Genomic DNA, 20,435 nt, shown 5'->3' with positions numbered 1-20,435 from the left:
ACACCTTTTTAATTCCCATGTCTTCCTGCATGTCTCCTAGGTAACATCCAGGTGTCGTGGATTGATGACACGTCAGCGTTTGTATCTCTGAGTCAGACGGACCAGGTTCAGATCGGTGAGTACTGGCCTACCAATAAGCCTCTTCCCTGCGCTACGTTTGACACAGAGACCAGCCCTGTTCCCTGTATAGTGCGCTACGTTTGACCCAGAGACCGGCCCTGTTCCCTATATAGTGCGCTACGTTTGACCCAGAGACCAGCCCTGTTCCCTATATAGTGCTCTACGTTTGACCCAGAGACCGGCCCTGTTCCCTGCGCTACGTTTGACCCAGATACCAGCCCTGTTCCCTATACAGTGCGCTACGTTTGACCCAGAGACCGGCCCTGTTCCCTATATAGTGCGCTACGTTTGACCCAGAGACCAGCCCTGTTCCCTATATAGTGGGCTACGTTTGACCCAGAGACCAGCCCTGTTCCCTATATAGTGGGCTACGTTTGACCCAGAGACCAGCCCTGTTCCCTATATGGTGCGCTACGTTTGACCCTGAGACCAGCCCTGTTCCCTATATGGTGCGCTACGTTTGACCCAGAGACCAGCCCTGTTCCCTATATAGTGGGCTACGTTTGACCCAGAGACCAGCCCTGTTCCCTATATAGTGCGCTACGTTTGACCCAAAGACCAGCCCTGTTCCCCCAAAAGGTGCGCTACGTTTGACCCAGAGACCAGTACTGGACTTGGGCCGGAGCTCACATGATGGGAGTACCGGGCCAGCAGCACCTCCAATGTTCTACATCTTTATTCTGACCCCGACTCCCGTTCCCTAGAAAGCAACTGAACATGTAAATGAGTCACAGTTTATATTAACTCTGACCCCGACTCCCGTTTCCTAGAAAACAACTGAACATGTAAATGAGTCACAGTTTATATTAACTCTGACCCCGACTCCCGTTTCCTAGAAAACAACTGAACATGTAAATGAGTCACAGTTTATATTAACTCTGACCCCGACTCCCGTTTCCTAGAAAACAACTGAACATGTAAATGAGTCACAGTTTATATTAACTCTGACCCCGACTCCCGTTTCCTAGAAAACAACTGAACATGTAAATGAGTCACAGTTTATATTAATTCTGACTTCGACTCCCGTTTCCTCCTCTGCGTGTCCAGCGATGAACACCAGTCGCTATGCGGAGAGCTACCGTATCCAGACGTATGCTGAGTATGTCCAGGGCAGGCAGCAGGTCAGGGAGAGCCAGGGCCATTCTACCCAGTCCTGGGACGAGGACGGCTGGGTTAAACCGCACTACACCTCCCCCTCTACAGTTGGTGCTGGTCCTACTGGCTACAGCTACGGTCACAACAGGTACACGCCTTTCACACACACACACACTGAGACACACACTGAGACACACACACACACACACACACACACACACTGAGACACACACACACACACACACACACACACACTGAGACACACACACACACACTGAGACACACACACACACACACACACTGAGACACACACACACCATTCGATGGACTTTTAATGGAAGAGGGCTGAAAGGCGTCTTGTCATTTAAAATGTCCCTGTTCTCTTATTAAGAGAAGTTAAGGATGTTCCACCAGGTCACCATTAAAATGTCCCTGTTCTCTTATTAAGATAAGTTAAGGATGTTCCACCAGGTCACCATTAAAATGTCCCTGTTCTCTTATTAAGAGAAGTTAAGGATGTTCCACCAGGTCACCATGGAGTCTCTAAGGCAGGTTGATGTTTTAAATGTGACGGCCGGTCCGTGTGTTGTGGGGGTCAGGCCGTCGTTGGGGAAACGCTGCGTCAGTCCGATCCAGGAGGAGCAGCCCACGGAGGGAGAGGCTCAGAGATCACACGCTGACGGATGGAGTGGCTACACACACTCACACACACACTCCGACACGGGCAGCAAGAAGATCAGGACAGACGGTGAGGACACACACACACACACACACACTCCCCTGCTAGAAGACAGACAGTAAGGACATACACACACACACACACTCCCCTGCTAGAAGACACAGTAAGGACATACACACACACACACACACACACACACACACACACACACACACACTCCGACACAGGCAGCAAGAAGATCAGGACCAACGTTAAGGACACACACACACACTCCCCTGCTAGAAGACAGACAGTAAGGACACACACACACTCCCCTGCTAGAAGACAGACAGTAAGGACACACACACACTCCCCTGCTAGAAGACGGGCAGTAAGGACACACACACACTCCCCTGCTAGAAGACGGACAGTAAGGACACACACACACTCCCCTGCTAGAAGACGGGCAGTAAGGACACACACACACTCCCCTGCTAGAAGACGGACAGTAAGGACACACACACACTCCCCTGCTAGAAGACAGACAGTAAGGACACACACACACTCCCCTGCTAGAAGACGGACAGTAAGGACACACACACACTCCCCTGCTAGAAGACGGACAGTAAGGACACACACACACTCCCCTGCTAGAAGACGGACAGTAAGGACACACACACACTCCCCTGCTAGAAGACGGACAGTAAGGACACACACACACTCCCCTGCTAGAAGACAGACCAGACCGTAAGGACACACAAATACACTCCCCTGCTAGAAGACGGACAGTAAGGACACACACACACACTCCCCTGCTAGAAGACGGACAGTAAGGACACACACACACTCCCCTGCTAGAAGACAGACCAGACCGTAAGGACACACACACACACTCCCCTGCTAGAAGACGGACAGTAAAGACACACACACACTCCCCTGCTAGAAGACGGACAGTAACTAAGTGTATATATTCACCACCAGAGTACAAATCAGGAACAAAATGTTTAAATGAAAACTGATCAAGAAACATCTGATCTGTGGTCTGTGTTGTCTCTAGGGGTGTGTGGATCTGATCTGTGGTCTGTGTTGTCTCTAGGGGTGTGTGGATCTGATCTGTGGTCTGTGTTGTCTCTAGGGGTGTGTGGATCTGATCTGTGGTCTGTGTTGTCTCTAGGGGTGTGTGGATCTGATCTGTGGTCTGTGTTGTCTCTAGGGGTGTGTGGATCTGATCTGTGGTCTGTGTTGTCTCTAGGGGTGTGTGGATCTGATCTGTGGTCTGTGTTGTCTCTAGGGGTGTCTGGATCTGATCTGTGGTCTGTGTTGTCTCTAGGGGTGTGTGGATCTGATCTGTGGTCTGTGTTGTCTCTAGGGGTGTGTGGATCTGATCTGTGGTCTGTGTTGTCTCTAGGGGTGTGTGGATCTGATCTGTGGTCTGTGTTGTCTCTAGGGGTGTGTGGGTCTGATCTGTGGTCTGTGCTGTTGTCTCTAGGGGTGTGTGGATCTGATGTTGTCTCTAGGGGTGTGTAGGTCTGATCTGTGGTCTGTGGTCTGTGCTGTTGTCTCTAGGGGTGTGTAGGTCTGATCTGTGGTCTGTTGTCTCTAGGGGTGTGTAGGTCTGATCTGTGGTCTGTGTTGTCTCTAGGGGTGTGTAGGTCTGATCTGTGGTCTGTGTTGTCTCTAGGGGTGTGTAGGTCTGATCTGTGGTCTGTTGTCTCTAGGGGTGTGTAGGTCTGATGTGGTCTGTGTTGTCTCTAGGGGTGTGTAGGTCTGATCTGTGGTCTGTGCTGTTGTCTCTAGGGGTGTGTAGGTCTGTGGTCTGTGTTGTCTCTAGGGGTGTGTAGGTCTGATGTGGTCTGTGTTGTCTCTAGGGGGGTGTGGGTTTGATCTGTGGTCTGTGTTGTCTCTAGGGGGGTGTGGATCTGGTCTGTGTCTCTAGGGGGGTGTGGATCTGGTCTGTGTCTCTAGGGGGGTGTGGATCTGGTCTGTGTCTCTAGGGGGGTGTGGATCTGGTCTGTGTTGTCTCTAGGGGGGTGTGGATCTGGTCTGTGTTGTCTCTAGGGGGGTGTGGATCTGGTCTGTGTTGTCTCTAGGGGGGGGTGTAGGTCTGATGTGGTCTGTGTCTCTAGGGGGGGGGTGTGGATCTGGTCTGTGTCTCTAGGGGTGTGTAGAGCTGATCTGTGGTCTGTCTCTAGGGGTGTGTGGGTCTGATCTGTGGTCTGTGTTGTCTCTAGGGGGAGGTGTGGATCTGATCTGTGGTCTGTCTCTAGGGGTGTGGATCTGGTCTGTGTTGTCTCTAGGGGTGTGTAGATCTGATCTGTGGTCTGTCTCTAGGGTGTGTGGATCTGATCTGTGGTCTGTCTCTAGGGGTGTGGATCTGATCTGTGGTCTGTCTCTAGGGGTGTGGGTCTGATCTGTGGTCTGTCTCTAGGGGTGTGGGTCTGATCTGTGGTCTGTCTCTAGGGGTGTGTAGGTCTGATCTGTGGTCTGTCTCTAGGGGTGTGTGTACGGACGTATGCAGGAGTAGTGGACAGCAGGACGTCAGAAGGCTGGCTGAAAACTCAGTAAGTAAAGATGTGTACAGTTGAACACGTAACTCCAGTACTTTCAGTGCTGCCTTAAACCTGGAACAACTACCTGGGTGTTCGTTGAATTAAGCTAAGCCTGTGATTGGTTGCTGTTCCCTGTAGGTCTGGGTCTGATTCGTCGAGCATGAGTCCGATCCAGGAAGAGGCGGGGTCGGAGGCGGGCGACGACGGTAGTGATCCGGCGGCGGGCGAATGGCAACAGCAGCCTTCAACCAATCAGAGCAAGAAGAGCCGCAAGAACAACAAGAAGAGGAAGACTGATGGTGAGACGAGTGAGAGCCGAACGACTAAAAAGCACCTTAAGGAAATGCAAAGCTACAAATGTGTCCCCCTCAGGTTCTCTAGCAGGTTATTCCAGATGCTGGGGTATAGTTACTACAGGCTGCCTCTCCATCCCTCTTGGTCCCCCTCAGGTCCTCTAGCAGGTTATTCCAGAGGCTGGGGTATAGATACTACAGGATGCCTCTCCATGCCTCTTGGTCCCCCTCAGGTCCTCTAGCAGGTTATTCCAGAGGCTGGGGTATAGATACTACAGGATGCCTCTCCATGCCTCTTGGTCCCCCTCAGGTCCTCTAGCAGGTTATTCCAGATGCTGGGGTATAGTTACTACAGGCTGCCTCTCCATGCCTCTTGGCCCCCCTCAGGTTCTCTAGCAGGTTATTCCAGAGGCTGGGGTTTAGTTACTACAGGCTGCCTCTTGGTCCCCCTCAGGTTCTCTAGCAGGTTATTCCAGATGCTGGGGTATAGTTACTACAGGCTGCCTCTTGGTCCCCCTCAGGTTCTCTAGCAGGTTATTCCAGAGGCTGGGGTATAGGTACTACAGGCTGCCTCTCCATGCCTCTTGGCCCCCCTCTGGTTCTCTAGCAGGTTATTCCAGAGGCTGGGGTTTAGTTACTACAGGCTGCCTCTTGGTCCCCCTCAGGTTCTCTAGCAGGTTATTCCAGATGCTGGGGTATAGTTACTACAGGCTGCCTCTTGGCCCCCCTCAGGTTCTCTAGCAGGTTATTCCAGAGGCTGGGGTTTAGTTACTACAGGCTGCCTCTTGGTCCCCCTCAGGTTCTCTAGCAGGTTATTCCAGATGCTGGGGTATAGTTACTACAGGCTGCCTCTTGGCCCCCCTCAGGTTCTCTAGCAGGTTATTCCAGATGCTGGGGTATAGTTACTACAGGCTGCCTCTTGGTCCCCCTCAGGTTCTCTAGCAGGTTATTCCAGAGGCTGGGGTATAGGTACTACATGCTGCCTCTCCATGCCTCTTGGTCTGGGGCTTTGGGAGAGTTAAAAGGCCAGAGGACCTGAGGGACCTGCTTGGGGACATCACTTAAAAGCATGTCTGACATGTATTGAGGTGCACAAATCATGGATTGATTTAAAAAATCAATAGAATAATTAATTGTTAAACTCGCAGCCAGTGCAGAGACCTTTTAAACCGGTGTTAAAGTGTGTTCTCGTCGGTACCCACGCTGCAGAGACCTTTTAAACCGGTGTAAAGTGTGTTCTCCTCAGTACCCACGCTGCAGAGTCCTTTTAAACCGGTGTAAAGTGTGTTCTCCTCAGTACCCACGCTGCAGAGACCTTTTAAACCGGTGTAAAGTGTGTTCTCGTCGGTACCCACGCTGCAGAGACCTTTTAAACCGGTGTAAAGTGTGTTCTCGTCGGTACCCACGCTGCAGAGACTTTTTAAACCGGTGTAAAGTGTGTTCTCCTCAGTACCCACGCTGCAGAGACCTTTTAAACCGGTGTAAAGTGTGTTCTCGTCGGTACCCACGCTGCAGAGACCTTTTAAACCGGTGTAAAGTGTGTTCTCGTCGGTACCCACGCTGCAGAGACCTTTTAAACCGGTGTAAAGTGTGTTCTCCTCAGTACCCACGCTGCAGAGACCTTTTAAACCGGTGTAAAGTGTGTTCTCGTCGGTACCCACGCTGCAGCGTTCTGTATGTGGTTTTGCAGTAGACCAATGTCTGTCTTGGGTCGACCAGACAGGAGAGCGTTACAGGAGTCAACCCTGCTGGTAATAAAAAGGATGAGTCTCTTATATCAAGGTTCCTTTTATTGCTGGTGAATTCAAAATGTGTGGCCAGATTCTCTCTCGTTTTCGGCTCCAGTAATAAGAACTTCGGTCTTGATTTATCTGGAGGAAGTCGAACCGTCTAAAGTATTTAAAAAATCACTAAATAGTCTAATTTATCTGTGGAGGGAACATCCTCTGGTGCCAGACCCTGATAAGTTGGAGCCTAACAGCTTGGCTGTGCGTTTGCTCTCTGCTTCTCTCTATTGGAACAGTGGTCAGTGGCATCATCACCAGGACAACGAAACATCAGTGGTCAGCGGCATCATCACCAGGACAACAAAACATCAGTGGTCCGCGGCATCATCACCAGGACAACGAAACATTAGTGGTGTTCCTCAGGTTGACTGACTGGGACCTGTCTCTCTGTCTCTCGTCTTTCCCTCCCTCTAGGTGCAGAGACGACGTCTTCTCTGTTCGACGTACCTCAGGTTGACTGACTGGGACCTGTCTCTCTGTCTCTCGTCTTTCCCTCCCTCTAGGTGCAGAGACGACGTCTTCTCTGTTCGACGTACCTCAGGTTGACTGACTGGGACCTGTCTGTCTGTCTCTCGTCTTTCCCTCCCTCTAGGTGCAGAGACGACGTCTTCGCTGTTCGACGTTCCTCAGGTTGACTGACTGGGACCTGTCTCTCTGTCTCTCGTCTTTCCCTCCCTCTAGGTGCAGAGACGACGTCTTCTCTGTTCGACGTACCTCAGGTTGACTGACTGGGACCTGTCTCTCTGTCTCTCGTCTTTCCCTCCCTCTAGGTGCAGAGACGACGTCTTCTCTGTTCGACGTACCTCAGGTTGACTGACTGGGACCTGTCTGTCTGTCTCTCGTCTTTCCCTCCCTCTAGGTGCAGAGACGACGTCTTCGCTGTTCGACGTTCCTCAGGTTGACTGACTGGGACCTGTCTCTCTGTCTCTCGTCTTTCCCTCCCTCTAGGTGCAGAGACGACGTCTTCTCTGTTCGACGTACCTCAGCTTGACTGACTGGGACCTGTCTCTCTGTCTCTCGTCTTTCCCTCCCTCTAGGTGCAGAGACGATGTCTTCTCTGTTCGACGTTCCTCAGGTTGACTGACTGGGACCTGTCTCTCTGTCTCTCGTCTTTCCCTCCCTCTAGGTGCAGAGACGACGTCTTCGCTGTTCGACGTACCTCAGGTTGACTGACTGGGACCTGTCTCTCTGTCTCTCGTCTTTCCCTCCCTCTAGGTGCAGAGACGACGTCTTCTCTGTTCGACGTACCTCAGGTTGACTGACTGGGAACTGTCTGTCTCTCGTCTTTCCCTCCCTCTAGGTGCAGAGACGACGTCTTCGCTGTTCGACGTACCTCAGCTTGACTGACTGGGAACTGTCTGTCTCTCGTCTTTCCCTCCCTCTAGGTGCAGAGACAACGTCTTCTCTGTTCGACGTTCCTCAGGTTGACTGACTGGGACCTGTCTCTCTCGTCTTTCCCTCCCTCTAGGTGCAGAGACGACGTCTTCTCTGTTCGACGTTCCTCAGGTTGACTGACTGGGACCTGTCTCTCTCGTCTTTCCCTCCCTCTAGGTGCAGAGACGACATCTACTCTGTTCGACGTTCCTCAGGTCTGGTAGCGATGGAACCCGAGCTCCTGGCTCCTTACCACCTGGGTTCCTACTTCCTACCCCTGGCCACTTGACTCCTACCCCCTAGGACCGGGTTTGGAACGAGGCCTGAAGTTTCAACCAGCTGCACTTATCTGACTGGCTGAGAGAAACAAAGCCATAAATCATGATAGGATTCCTCAGCATGTGGTATAGCAGGATATTCTTTAGGAAAGAAAAAGACGGTCCTAAATGGCACCCTATTCCGTATATAGCACACTACTTTTAACTACGGTCAATAGGGCTCTGGTTCAAACTAGTGCACTATGGATTGTTATGTCCCACATGGCACCCTAATCCGTATATAGTACACTACTTTTAACTACGGTCAATAGGGCTCTGGTTCAAACTAGTGCACTATGGATTGTGTGTCCCAAATGGCACCCTAATCTCTTTTTCACTGCCTTTTTTGTTGTTGTTGCTCGCACTGTTTTTCATTTCTGATTGATTGATAAATCCCCTGTATCGTGATGGATTAGGTAGTTACCACTCTGCATGTTGTGGCGCTACTGACAGCTGTTCAGTATGGAGAGAGAACTCACACCCAGGTTCTACTCGCCTGACCCACCAGGCTCTGAAATGGCAGTCTGATCTCTGTTCCACTACTCTTAACCAGGGGTCTATAGCGTTCTGGTCAAAACTAGTGCTCTATATAGGGGGGTGGGGGCCATTTGGTTCACAGCCTGATCTCTGTTCCACTACTCTTAACCAGGGTCTATAGCGCTCTGGTCAAAACTAGTGCTCTATATAGGGGGATGGGGGCCATTTGGTTCACAGCCGGGGTCTGTGTTCCATGAGGATCAACGTTATAGAATATTCATCTAGAAATACACTATCTAGATTTGATGCGCTTTGTTCTATAGAAGAGGGAATCGTGTCATGGTGTGGTGTTTTCTACGTTGTATCATCCTGAACAGGCTCGTTGTTCCACGACCTCCTAGTTACTGTCACCGAGTCTGAAATCTTTCCCCTCACTGTGTCTGTTACCGGTGCCAAACCGGTTTAGTTTTAACCGTAAAAATGTTGCCTCCGTGTCCCGTTCATCGTGAACCATCATTAAGTGTCTCTTAACCCCCCCCCCCCCCCCCCCCCCAATGCCACTTGACTGATTCTAGCGAACACTGTCCTGGTGCTGTAGTAGGATTTTAAATGTAGTTTAAGTAACTTCCTTTTTAAAAAATATGTATAAAGTTAAAGCCCCTCCCCTCTAATTTTATAGATCCTGCTAGAACCTTCTCTGATGGTGTGTCCTAAATGGCTCCCTGTATAGTGCAGTGTACTAGAAAGGGAATAGGGCCCTGTGTAGTGCAGTGTACTAGAAAGGGAATAGGAAGCCATTTTGTGAAACAACAAGAGGTGTGGTTTTTTTGGCGTGGTTGGTATTTTCCCTACAACAGACAGACAGTCTAGTGGCATTATTACTTTTGTATGGAAGACTTTTTTGTTGTTTTTTTGTGGCGTTTAAATGTCTTTATTTTTGCTGTCTTTACTTTCCCCTCGTTGTTACGTCCTCCCCTGCAACTGTGTCAAATATTGTATCAATGCAAAACGTGTCAACGTTAAAGAATACGCTGTTTTTTTTGTATGAAAAAATGTCTAAACAAATATTTCCTTATGAACAGGAACAATTAAAGAAGGTTTCTTAGTAATCCAGTGTTTTTCCTTTTTCATCTATTTAGTAGTGTTCTCTATATCCACGGCAACGTTACAGTACTGAATAGATCCTACACCGATGGCTGAGACGTAACGTTGCCGTGGATACAGAACAGTACTAAATAGATCCGACAGCGACGGCTGAGATGTTCTATATCCATGGCAACGTTACATCTCAGCCGTCGCTGTCGGATCTATTTAGTACTGTTCTATATCCACGGCAACGTCACGTCTCAGCTTGTCGGTGTGGGCGTTTTCTTACTGTTCAGTTTGTGTATTTTTTTCCCAACACAATTATGTATAGACAGATCCACATCACCTACGTCTTGACAATTATAATCAAACCTTAAGGTATCATGTGTTTTTTTTTATTAGAAATGAGCTCCGGTCAGTTTATCCTTCAATTTCTAGAAGTGGAAGATGGTTTTTCTAAATGTCTTGTCAGTTTGCCTGTGCAGTGCCAACCCTGGTCATGGATGTGATGGCGCAGACCAGATCACAATTTAAATGTTTCTTACGTCGCTGCCAATGAAGGCGCCCAACTGCCTGGCACTTCAGGCTAGAACGCCAGGAGCAATTATATCTGGACAGTGTTAGTCTGAATGACATGTGTATAATTATACAACTGCCTGGCACTTTAGGCTAGAAAGCCAGGAGCAATTATATCTGGACAGTGTTAGTCTGAATGACATGTATATAATTATATAACTGCCTGGCACTTCAGGCTAGAACACCAGGAGCAATTATATCTGGACAGTGTTAGTCTGAATGACATGTGTATAATTATACAACTGCACCTCCAATCAAATTCAAATCAAATGTATTTATATAGCCCTTTGTACATCAGCTGATATCTCAAAGTGTTGTACAGAAACCCAGCCTAAAACCCCAAACAGCAAGCAATGCAGGTGTAGAAGCACGGTGGCTAGGAAAAACTCCCTAGAAAGGCCAGGACCTAGGAAGAAACCTAGAGAGGAGCCAGGCTATGAGGGGTGGCCAGTTAATAATATGAATAATTTTAAATTAATAATTATTAATAATAATAATCACAGGCAGAACGGTTGAAACTGGAGCAGCAGCACGGCCAGGTGGACTGTGGACAGCAAGGAGTCATCATGCCGGGTAGTCCTGATGTCCATATTACAGCAGAGCCAGAGATGATCAAAACTCTCCACTGACCAGACAGTCAAATAACTGAAGACAAAAACTACAACATCAGAATTCAGTTCAAACACGTTTACTGTCACGGTTTCCATGATGTTTTTCCATAAGACTCAAAAACAGCCTTTTTGAAACACACAACATTCCTCAATATCATCTGCCAAAGTATATACACTCAGGCCTAGATTCAATGAGATCATCAACTGACATAGCGGATGTTTTTGTGGCGTCTGAGGGGGAACTGTTGGAGCTGTCGACTATACATAGAAAGAATACACTCGGATTTAAAAATCATTAGACTGGCTGTAGATTACATCACATTTCAGTGTTCTGTTGCCATGTCTATTTCAGTGTTCTGTTGCCATGTCTATTTCAGTGTTCTGTTGCCATGTCTATTTCAGTGTTCTGTTGCCATGTCTAGGCAACAGGGCTGCATGGGATTTCTGTGACTGTGCAAAACCGATTTGAGGTATAATGCCAGTTCTACCTCCGACACCACTAAAGTGGATCTGATCGAAATAGAGCCCTAAAAATGTAGAACAAAAAAAATGATTTGCTATACACCACTGTGAAACATGTCAATATACTGTAAGTTCATTGAGTCTCTTAGGTATGTGTGTGGTGGAGGGGCGCTTGTTTCTTGGTGTGTAACTAAAGAGTTGTGGAAATGTTATCTTGAAGGACAAAGAACAGTCAATCAATAAATGAATCAATTTTTAAATCCATTGGTTGTAAACGGTAGCTGTGTAAAATGCTATGGGCAGCTTTCTGTTGCCATGTCTATGAATTTGAGGTTGTTTTCCCCCCATTCCCATCCCTTAGCCTTCGGTTGCCATGTCTATGAATTTGAGGTTGTTTTCCCCCCCATTCCCATCCCTCAGCTTGTTTATACCGAAGATGGAGTGTTGATCTCATCATCTTGGTGTTTTCAACCAAATGATCTTTGGTTGAAAGAATGATCTTCTCATGCTATTGGTCTTTAAAAAATATATATATATATTATGTTATACAATTGAGAAAAGTCTCAATATAACACGCAACGAAACAAAATTGCTTTAATTAAAGCAGAATTCGCATACTGAAGGTTGACAGTGTGAAGAAGGGGAAAAGCCTGAAGAACTGCTGGCCAAAACAAAACAACACAATCCTATCTGCCCTTTCTAAACAAGGTCCTGGGAGGTCTGGTCTTGGTCTTAGTATTCCAGGCTTGGTCTGAGTCTTTATAAAGAGGTCTGAGTCTCTCCTGTCTTGGTCGGAGTCTTTATAAAGAGGTCCAGTCTTGGTCTGAGTCTTTATAAAGAGGTCCAGTCTTGGTCTGTGTCTTTATAAAGAGGTCTGAGTCTCTCCAGTCTTGATCTGAGTCTTTATAAAGAGGTCCAGGCTTGGTCTGAGTCTTTATAAAGAGGTCCAGTCTTGGTCTGTGTCTTTATAAAGAGGTCTGGTCTTGGTCTGAGTCTTTATAAAGAGGTCTGAGTCTCTCCGGTCTTGGTCTGAGTCTTTATAAAGAGGTCTGGTCTTGGTCTGAGTCTTTATAAAGAGGTCTGAGTCTCTCCGGTCTTGGTCTGAGTCTTTATAAAGAGGTCTGGTCTTGGTCTGAGTCTTTATAAAGAGGTCCAGTCTTGGTCTGTGTCTTTATAAAGAGGTCTGGTCTTGGTCTGAGTCTTTATAAAGAGGTCTGAGTCTCTCCTGTCTTGGTCTGAGTCTTTATAAAGAGGTCTGGTCTTGGTCTTAGTATTCCAGGCTTGGTCTGAGTCTTTATAAAGAGGTCTGAGTCTCTCCTGTCTTGGTCGGAGTCTTTATAAAGAGGTCCAGTCTTGGTCTGAGTCTTTATAAAGAGGTCTTGTCTTGGTCTGAGTCTTTAAAAAGAGGTCCAGTATTGGTCTGAGTCTTTATAAAGAGGTCTGAGTCTCTCCAGTCTTGATCTGAGTCTTTATAAAGAGGTCCAGTCTTGGTCTGTGTCTTTATAAAGAGGTCTGGTCTTGGTCTGAGTCTTTATAAAGAGGTCTGAGTCTCTCCGGTCTTGGTCTGAGTCTTTATAAAGAGGTCCAGTCTTGGTCTGAGTCTTTATAAAGAGGTCTGAGTCTCTCCAGTCTTGATCTGAGTCTTTATAAAGAGGTCCAGTCTTGGTCTTGGTCAGAGTCTGAGTCAGTATTAGAGTGTTGCGGGTCTTGACTCCATCGCTGCAGTATACCGGACCAATAGGGGGCGCTGTCTCTCCGGTGTGTCTTCTGGTGTTTCGTAAGAGCTCTTTTCTCTGAGAAACACTTGCCACAGTCAGGGCATTGGTACGGCTTTGCTCGAGGGCTCCGGTCTTGACTCAATTTCTGTTTTTTACCAGGCAAAGAGAAAGCAGAGTTGTGTGCCCCTGACCCGTGTGTGTTGCTGTGTGTCTCTGTTCCGTGTGTGTTGCGCTGGTGTTTCTTCATGGCTTTCTTTTCAGTGAAACGCTTCCCGCAGTCGGGGCACTGGTACGGTTTCTCTCCGGTGTGCGTTAGTATGTGTGTTTTCAGCGTATTTGACTGAGAGAAACTCTTGTCGCAGTAAGTGCAGTGGTACGGTTTCTCACCTGAGTGTATTAGGCGGTGCCGTATTAAAGATGCACCATGCGAAAACTTCATGTCGCAGACGGAGCATTGGAAAGGTTTATCTCCCGTGTGCACCGTCTGGTGACGTTTCATGTATGACTTCTCAGTGAAGCGTTTGTCGCAATGGGAGCATTGGTAAGGCTTCTCTCCTGTGTGCTTTCGCTCGTGGATTACCAATCTATGCTTTGAATTGAATTCCTGGCCGCAAGTAAGGCACAGGAACGGATTCTTCTCTCTTACTTCCTTGTTCGTTTTTTGATGCTTGGTTCTCTGATGATTTGACAAGGCCTGAACCACCCTGAAGGTCTTCCCGCAGTCGGGGCAGAGGTGCTGTTTCTCCTCGTGGGTCACCACATGTTTCTTCAATGCTCCAGATTCCATGAAACCTTTTCCACAGACAGAGCAGACGTGTGGCTTCGCTACTTGCTCTCCGTGCTGCGTTTTCTGATGTCTTCTCAAAGCTGAGTGGAAGCCGAAGCTCTTGCCGCAGTCGGCGCAGAGGTGAGGTTTCTCTCCAGTGTGGGTCCGCAGGTGAGTCTCTAACCCTGCCTTAGAAGCCAGCCTCTTCCCACATTCAGGGCATGGCTCAGAGACCTGTGTCTTGCCTACCTTCTCTCCTTTATGTCTTCTAACATGTGTTCTAAGATTCGAAGAGTCGTTAAATTGCTTCCCGCAAAGGGGGCAAATGAAGGGTTTCTCCCCAGTGTGCATACGAAGGTGCCTTTGATAACTACTTGAGTGAGAGAAGCGTTTGTGGCATTGGGAGCAGCGAAATGGTTTCTCCCCGGTATGCGTTCTCTGGTGGCTTGTCAGCCTTTCCTTTGTTGGGAAATGGCGCTTGCATTCAGGGCATTGGAATTGGTCTCTGTTTAAACGATGCAATTTGGAATGATTCGTTAAGGTAAATAAGGATGCAAAAGTCTTTCCACAATCAGAACAGAGGTGAGGTTTCTCTTCCGAATGGATGGCTTGATGTTTTATTAAGTATCCAGAATCTCTAAAGCCTTTCCCACAGACAGAGCACATGTGGGGCTTCGCACTACCTGCTGCGTGAAGTGCCTGATGTCTTTTCAGAGACGACTGAAAAGAGAAACTCTTCCCACAGTCAGCACAGAGGTGAGGTTTCTCTCCAGTGTGGGTTCTTTGATGGGACCTCAAGGCTCCTGGTTGATTAAAGACTTTCCCACACACTGAACATTCGTGCCGTTTCACTCCTCCGTGCTCTGCATGACTAAGTTTCTGATGTTTGGTCAAGGAGGGACGGAAAGCAAAGCTCTTCCCACAGTCGGGGCAGACGTGAGGTTTCTCTACAGTGTGGGTCTTCAGGTGAATGTTTAGCCTTGTCTTGGTTGACAACTTCTTCCCACAGTGAGAACATGGATGACGGACTGGCTTCTTTACGGTCTCCTCCTGTTCTGAAGAACCAACATTGTTTTCGGCAGGTTTCTCTTTGGAATGCTCTCCGGAGTGAGTTCTTTTCATGTGTTTTTTCAAGTTTCCTGGATCATTAAAAGGCTTGCCACAACGAGGGCAAATGTATGGTTTCTCCCCAGTATGAGTTCTCAGATGCCTCTTAAGACTAGACAATTCCTTGAATCCCTTCCCGCAGTCAGAGCACTGGTGAGGTTTCTCTCCTGTGTGGGTTACCAGGTGCTCCTCCAAAGCCTTCTTTGTGGGAAACTTCTCCCCACAGTGAGGACATGGTTCACGGTAGAGCCTCTCCACACCCAACATCTCTCCTGGGTGAGCTCTCCTGATGTGTTTCTTCAAGTTTCCTGGATCATTGAAACCTTTCTTACAACGAGGGCAAACGTACGGTTTCTCTCCAGTGTGAGTTAGCAGATGTCTCCTAAGACTGGAATGTGTACTGAATGTCTTTCCGCATTCAGAGCATGTGGTTTCAGAAACATAACATTTCTCTCCAGTATGAGTTTTCAGATGCCTGGTAAGGCTGGAAAATGTACTGAATACTTTTCCACATTCAGCGCATATATTTTTCTGTTTCTCTCCAGTGTGAGTTAGCTGATGTCGCTCCAGAATGTCTTTTGTGGCAAGACTCTTCCCACACTGAGCACAGGAGTGGGTTTTCTTGGAGGTTTTCTGCCCCGGTGGTTTCCTGCAGTCCATCAGCTGCACAGACACCCTCTTCAGACCCCAAATTAAGGCGGTACCGGGAGAGGCACGACACAGGGTCTTCGGTGGGCGACGTTTGTCCTAGAAATCACAAAAAGAGACTAAATTAATCAGGATGGGAAACCCTCTCCTACCTGTCAATGAACTTTGAAGTATTTCAATTCTTCTCATCCTCAATTACTCAACCTCCTCCTCCTCAATAAAGGAGAACGTCTAAGAGGAAGAACATCCAATATTCTCCCAAGGCCTTGCATAAGTTGTTGAGAAATCAATGAAAGCATTGAGAAACAAACTAAATACTCACTTTTTGACTGTGAAAAATAAATACTCACTTTTTGACTGTGAAAAATAAATACTCACTTTCTGCTCTGGTGTATGCTTCTCTGGAGATACCTCCACCTCCAGCCCATCCCTGACCTCCCTGTCCAATTCTTCATCGCAGTCTGCAGCATCACAATCATCGGACTGGCTGGGACTCGTGGACTCTGCCTCCAGCCCATTGCTAGGCAACCAATCCGTGTCCCCTGCGTCACAGTCTGCAGCGTCATTATCATCATCAGATTGGCTGGGACTCATGGGCTCCACCTCCAACCTGTTGCTAGGTAACCCAGCCCCTCCCTCTCCATTCCATTCTCCATCACAGTCTACAGGATCATCTTCATCGGCTTTGCTGGGACTCACGGGTGCACCACTAGCATCCTCCAGCATCCTTCTGATGTCCTCTTTCAGTTGGACTAACCAAGACATTCCCTGCTCCACCGATTTCATTGAATCAGTATTGTCCCACATTTCCTCCATGATTTTACGCCGCAACGAGCGGTGATCGATTCCTTTAACTTCGGATGCATCTTGGCCATAACGTTCACACAGGGAGCGTAAATTGTCCTCAGTTAAATTCCATAAACTCTTTTCGATTTCATCCATCAATGTTCCCTTCTTTTGACTCATATTGTCTGTCGAGTTAGAATGTTTCTTGGTAAAAAACAGCAATAATAAATAAACCTAGTTATTGAATGGAGCTGTCACAAGTTTGATGTGTCTCTCCTCCCGCTGGGCACAGACGTCAATTCAAGGTCTATTCCATGTTGGTTCAAAGTAATTGAATTAAAATGATGTGAAAACAACGCCGATTCAATCAGTGTGTGCCAAGAGGGCTGTGTTTATTCACAAGTCTTCTAGAACTGGAGTCTCATAACACCAGATCGTGTATAGGTCACCTGTGTACATAGGAGGATATGGAGTGAAACAACTGTTTGTACCATTCAATATCTACATGTATATTTCGATTCTAAGTGTGTCAAATATGTACCTTTTGTATAATGAATTTGTATCTTTAGTTAATAGAACAATATCAGTGACACATTTATTTACCGATTTAATGACATTCCAATGTTCCCATGAGGGATTTTATTTTGAAGGATCCAACCCGGAAGCATTATTCCGCTAGCTAACAGGCTAAGAAAAGAGGAACATCAAGTACAACAGTTAACTAATTGATTATGCACAGCTACAATCGATCTGCATGTGGCTACCAGTCAGCAGAAAACAATACTTGTATTATTATATCGACTCAATTTGAGCACAGCTTCAAATTAGTTAGCAGGAGCAATTAGCTAGCTAGCTACCAAGCTAAACAGAGCAGGTAGCTAGCCAAGCTAACGGTTATGCAAACCTATCAACTAATTACAACGTTTAGACGACCTTTATGACTGTTGGTAGATACCTAATACTTAACTTACCAGCTCGATTTAAGAAAAAATATTTCCCTGTATTTAGCAGTGTAATATTAGCTAGCTAGCTAGCTTTTCAAACGCGACCTGTTCACGTTCGAGGAGAAAAGAAACAAAGGGGCGGGGACAACAAAGTACGGAGGCTGAGAAAGGACATGACATGAGAGGAGAGCAGTGGTTCTCAACCAGGGGTACTAGGACCACTCCTGCGTTGTCTTGGCTGTGCGCTCAGGGTCGTTGTCCGGTTGGAAGGTGAACCTTCGCCCCAGTCTGAGCTCATGAGTGCTCTGGAGCAGGTTTTCATCAAGGATCTCTCTGTACTTTGCCTCGAGCCTGACTAGTCTACCAGTCCCTGTCGCTGAAAAACTTGCCCACAGAATGATTCTGCCACCCTCATGCTTCACCGTAGGGATGGTGCCAGGTTTCCTCCAGGCGTAATACTTGGCATTTAAGCCAAAGAGTTCATTCTTTGTTTCATCAGACAAGAGAATCTCGTTGCCTTTTGTCTGTCATGTGCCTTTTTACTGAGGAGCTGCTTCTGTCTGGCCACTCCACCTAAAGGCCTGATTTAGCAGAGTGCTGCAGAGATGGTTGTCCTTCTGAAAGTTTCTCCCATCTTCCACAGAGGAACTCTGGAGCTCTGTCAGAGTGACCATCAGGTTCCTTTGTCACCTCCCTGACCAACGCCCTTCTCCCCCAATTGCTCAGTTTGGCTGGACGGCCAGCTTTAGGAAGAGTCTTGGTGGTTCCAAACTTCTTCCATTTAAGAACGATGGAGGCCACTGTGTTCTTGGGGACCTTCAGTGCTGCAGACATTTTTTGGTTCCCTTCCCCAATCCACCTTGTGACCACAGGTGGACTCCAATCAAGTTGTAGATACATCTGAAGGACGAGCAATGGAAACAGGATGCACCCCGAGCTCAATTTAGAGTCTCATAGCAACGGGTCTTAATACGTATGTAAATACTGTATTTCTGTTTTTGCTTAGTCAATATGGGGTGTTGTGATGTCATTATGGGGTATTGTGATGTCATTATGGGGTATTGTGTGTAGATTGATAAGGAAAACAATTCATTCAATCCATTTTATAATAAGGCTGTAATGTAACACAATGTGGAGAAAATCAAGGGGTCTGAATACTTTCCGAATGCACTGTATGTATATGCTTAGAATACCAGTAATATTACATGTACTGAATGATATTGTGAAACATACTGAAGATAACAGGGAGACTGTAAATATTTAGATTTGAAAGGATTTTTTGAACTTTGCACAGACCAAAACATCCCATAATGATATTTCTCCGTTGTCCCATTATCACTAGTTTTGACTTAATAGCATTCCTTTAATGGGCAACTCAACCACCTGGCAGAGCATATTTTTAAACAGTTCTTTACTAATATGTTGTTTTACAATTTTAATTTAATCATCCTTAAATTACATTACAACCTTGTAATTTCCCTTCTTTATATATACACAATTAGTACAAAAACATTTGTGGTAAATGAGGTTTGGTTTTGCTCACGTTCACTTCCTGGTTTTCAACCACCTTTTGAATGGGGTGTTTTAAAAATATGTGAGTCTGATAAATAGCATTGTTTGTTTGAGATGATAAAATATGCCAAACAAAATGCTTATGTTTAATTTCATAAAAAATGTGCTGTCCAAATGATCTCAACTGCAGGGTCCTAGCAACAATGGACGCGGCCTCAGGATACGCGGTTTCCAGTTTTCAAATAGTCCAGTGTCGTTCCTTGAGAGTCGTTGCGGCGTCGGCTCGGGGAGGGGATATACACGGCAGTGACGATGACCAAATAAAACCATTTTCATTAAGTGATGCAGTCGGTATGTGACGGTGAGGTATTTCAGAAGCACTTGAGTTCCTGTACAATCACACCATGTAACAACAACTCCTTTATTTAACTAGTCAAGTCAGTTAAGAACACATTTTTATATTCAATGATGAAGCTCCCGGGATGAAAATAATTACCTGTCTCAGAAAGTACAAATAAAGAATCCAGTCAAATTCATGCTCATCTAATATCCCAAAGTTATTTTCGGCTGTAGATAATAATACAAAAAAATGTTCTGAGCAAATAATGTTACAAATAACACACAAAAATAAAAATATTGCAAGGTTAGAAGCTCATAGCTTTTCCTGGTTAAATAAATAAAATAGCCAACTATGAGCTAGGTTGACCATGTCTGTTGGCGCCATCTTGTGTCAACAGTTATGTTAACCTAGCTACCAAATACATCATGTGGATGACCCCTTTATTGGTAGATGCTTTACTCACCAGCTCGATTTTAACGCTGTTGTCTTGTAGCTAGCTTTTCTTCTTCTATGGTATTATGGCGGTCCGCAAACAAACAGAGGTGCACGCCACCACCTACTGTGTGCGATGAAAACAAAAAGATCTCACAAAACAGGAGCATTGTGGGAGTTGGGGGTGTGGGGAGAAATCCATACAGACTACCAACGAACGGCAACAACAAAGAACTGAACAAAAACATCCTATTTTATTCTGTTAAAAACAGCAAAGCCAATCACTACTGAGGCTCAGGAACCTGGGAGGGTGGAAAATCTTCCGTACCTGCCAGTAGCATTTTTAGGTCTTCAGCTATGAACTCTCACGAACCCAGCAACTTTTCTGCCGCAGCCACAATATGTCCAGTTTCTTCGATTCTTGTGCTGTACAATTATTTACTGGGGCAACGAACAGCATAAAATACACCTTTTTCCACACACATCGTCCCCGGTTCTCTCGACTGACAACAAACATTCTCAATGTATACCTTACCTAGCCTAGCTTCACATGTAGGGAGGTGAATGCATACCTTACCTAGCCTAGCTTCACATGTAGGGAGGTGAATGCATACCTTACCTAGCCTAGCTTCACATGTAGGGAGGTGAATGGATACCGTACCTAGCCTAGCATCACATGTAGGGAGGTGAATGGATACCTTACCTGGCCTAGCTTCACATGTAGGGAGGTGAATGGATACCGTACCTAGCCTAGCTTCACATGTAGGGAGGTGAATG

General features: G+C 46.7%; 2 protein-coding genes across 5 annotated transcripts in view; one reads left to right on the top strand and one right to left on the bottom strand.

Moving 5' to 3' along the window:
• The window catches only part of LOC139395382 (poly(A)-specific ribonuclease (deadenylation nuclease)), a 28,048-nt gene extending 18,272 nt beyond the window's left edge, over positions 1 to 9,776 (top strand). The window contains exons 21-26 of one of the 2 annotated variants that reach the window (XM_071142957.1): positions 41 to 115; positions 1,168 to 1,363; positions 1,815 to 1,963; positions 4,368 to 4,434; positions 4,561 to 4,721; positions 8,054 to 9,776. In XM_071142957.1, coding sequence (XP_070999058.1) covers positions 41 to 115; positions 1,168 to 1,363; positions 1,815 to 1,963; positions 4,368 to 4,434; positions 4,561 to 4,721; positions 8,054 to 8,100 — 695 coding nt within the window. In that variant the 3' untranslated portion in view covers positions 8,101 to 9,776. Of the gene's footprint in view, positions 1 to 40; positions 116 to 1,167; positions 1,364 to 1,814; positions 1,964 to 4,367; positions 4,435 to 4,560; positions 4,722 to 6,916; positions 7,078 to 8,053 lie in introns of those variants that run through there. The other variant, XM_071142958.1, reaches the window with a different exon arrangement.
• A 3,190-nt stretch (positions 9,777 to 12,966) lies between these two features.
• On the bottom strand, positions 12,967 to 17,513 carry LOC139395379 (zinc finger protein 585A-like). Of its 3 annotated transcripts, XM_071142949.1 has the most exons (5): positions 17,402 to 17,512; positions 17,034 to 17,109; positions 16,023 to 16,879; positions 15,472 to 15,743; positions 12,967 to 15,378 (listed from the first exon to the last, which is right to left on the bottom strand). In XM_071142949.1, the coding sequence occupies exons 3-5, from the start codon at positions 16,608 to 16,610 to the stop codon at positions 13,050 to 13,052; spliced, it is 3,189 nt and encodes a 1,062-aa protein (XP_070999050.1). In that variant the 5' UTR covers positions 16,611 to 16,879; positions 17,034 to 17,109; positions 17,402 to 17,512; the 3' UTR covers positions 12,967 to 13,049. The 3 variants fall into 3 exon arrangements, with proteins under 3 accessions (XP_070999050.1, XP_070999048.1, XP_070999049.1); XM_071142947.1 differs by having other exon boundaries at positions 12,967 to 15,743; positions 17,034 to 17,117; positions 17,402 to 17,513; XM_071142948.1 differs by lacking the exon at positions 17,034 to 17,109 and having other exon boundaries at positions 12,967 to 15,743; positions 17,402 to 17,506.
• Between the last annotated feature and the right edge of the window lie 2,922 nt (positions 17,514 to 20,435).

Source organism: Oncorhynchus clarkii, unplaced genomic scaffold, assembly GCF_045791955.1.
Source record: "Oncorhynchus clarkii lewisi isolate Uvic-CL-2024 unplaced genomic scaffold, UVic_Ocla_1.0 unplaced_contig_9334_pilon_pilon, whole genome shotgun sequence".
NCBI classification, from domain to species: domain Eukaryota; kingdom Metazoa; phylum Chordata; class Actinopteri; order Salmoniformes; family Salmonidae; genus Oncorhynchus; species Oncorhynchus clarkii.
This window is presented reverse-complemented; position numbering and strand designations above follow the sequence as displayed.

Bases quoted from the DNA above. Each gene is read 5' to 3' on its own strand.
- LOC139395379 (XM_071142947.1), bottom strand. From the start codon at position 16,610: ATGAGTCAAAAGAAGGGAACATTGATGGATGAAATCGAAAAGAGTTTA. The intron at 15,744-16,022 runs GTGAGTATTTAT...TGTGATTTCTAG, and splicing joins AGCATACACCAGAGCAGAAA to GACAAACGTCGCCCACCGAA.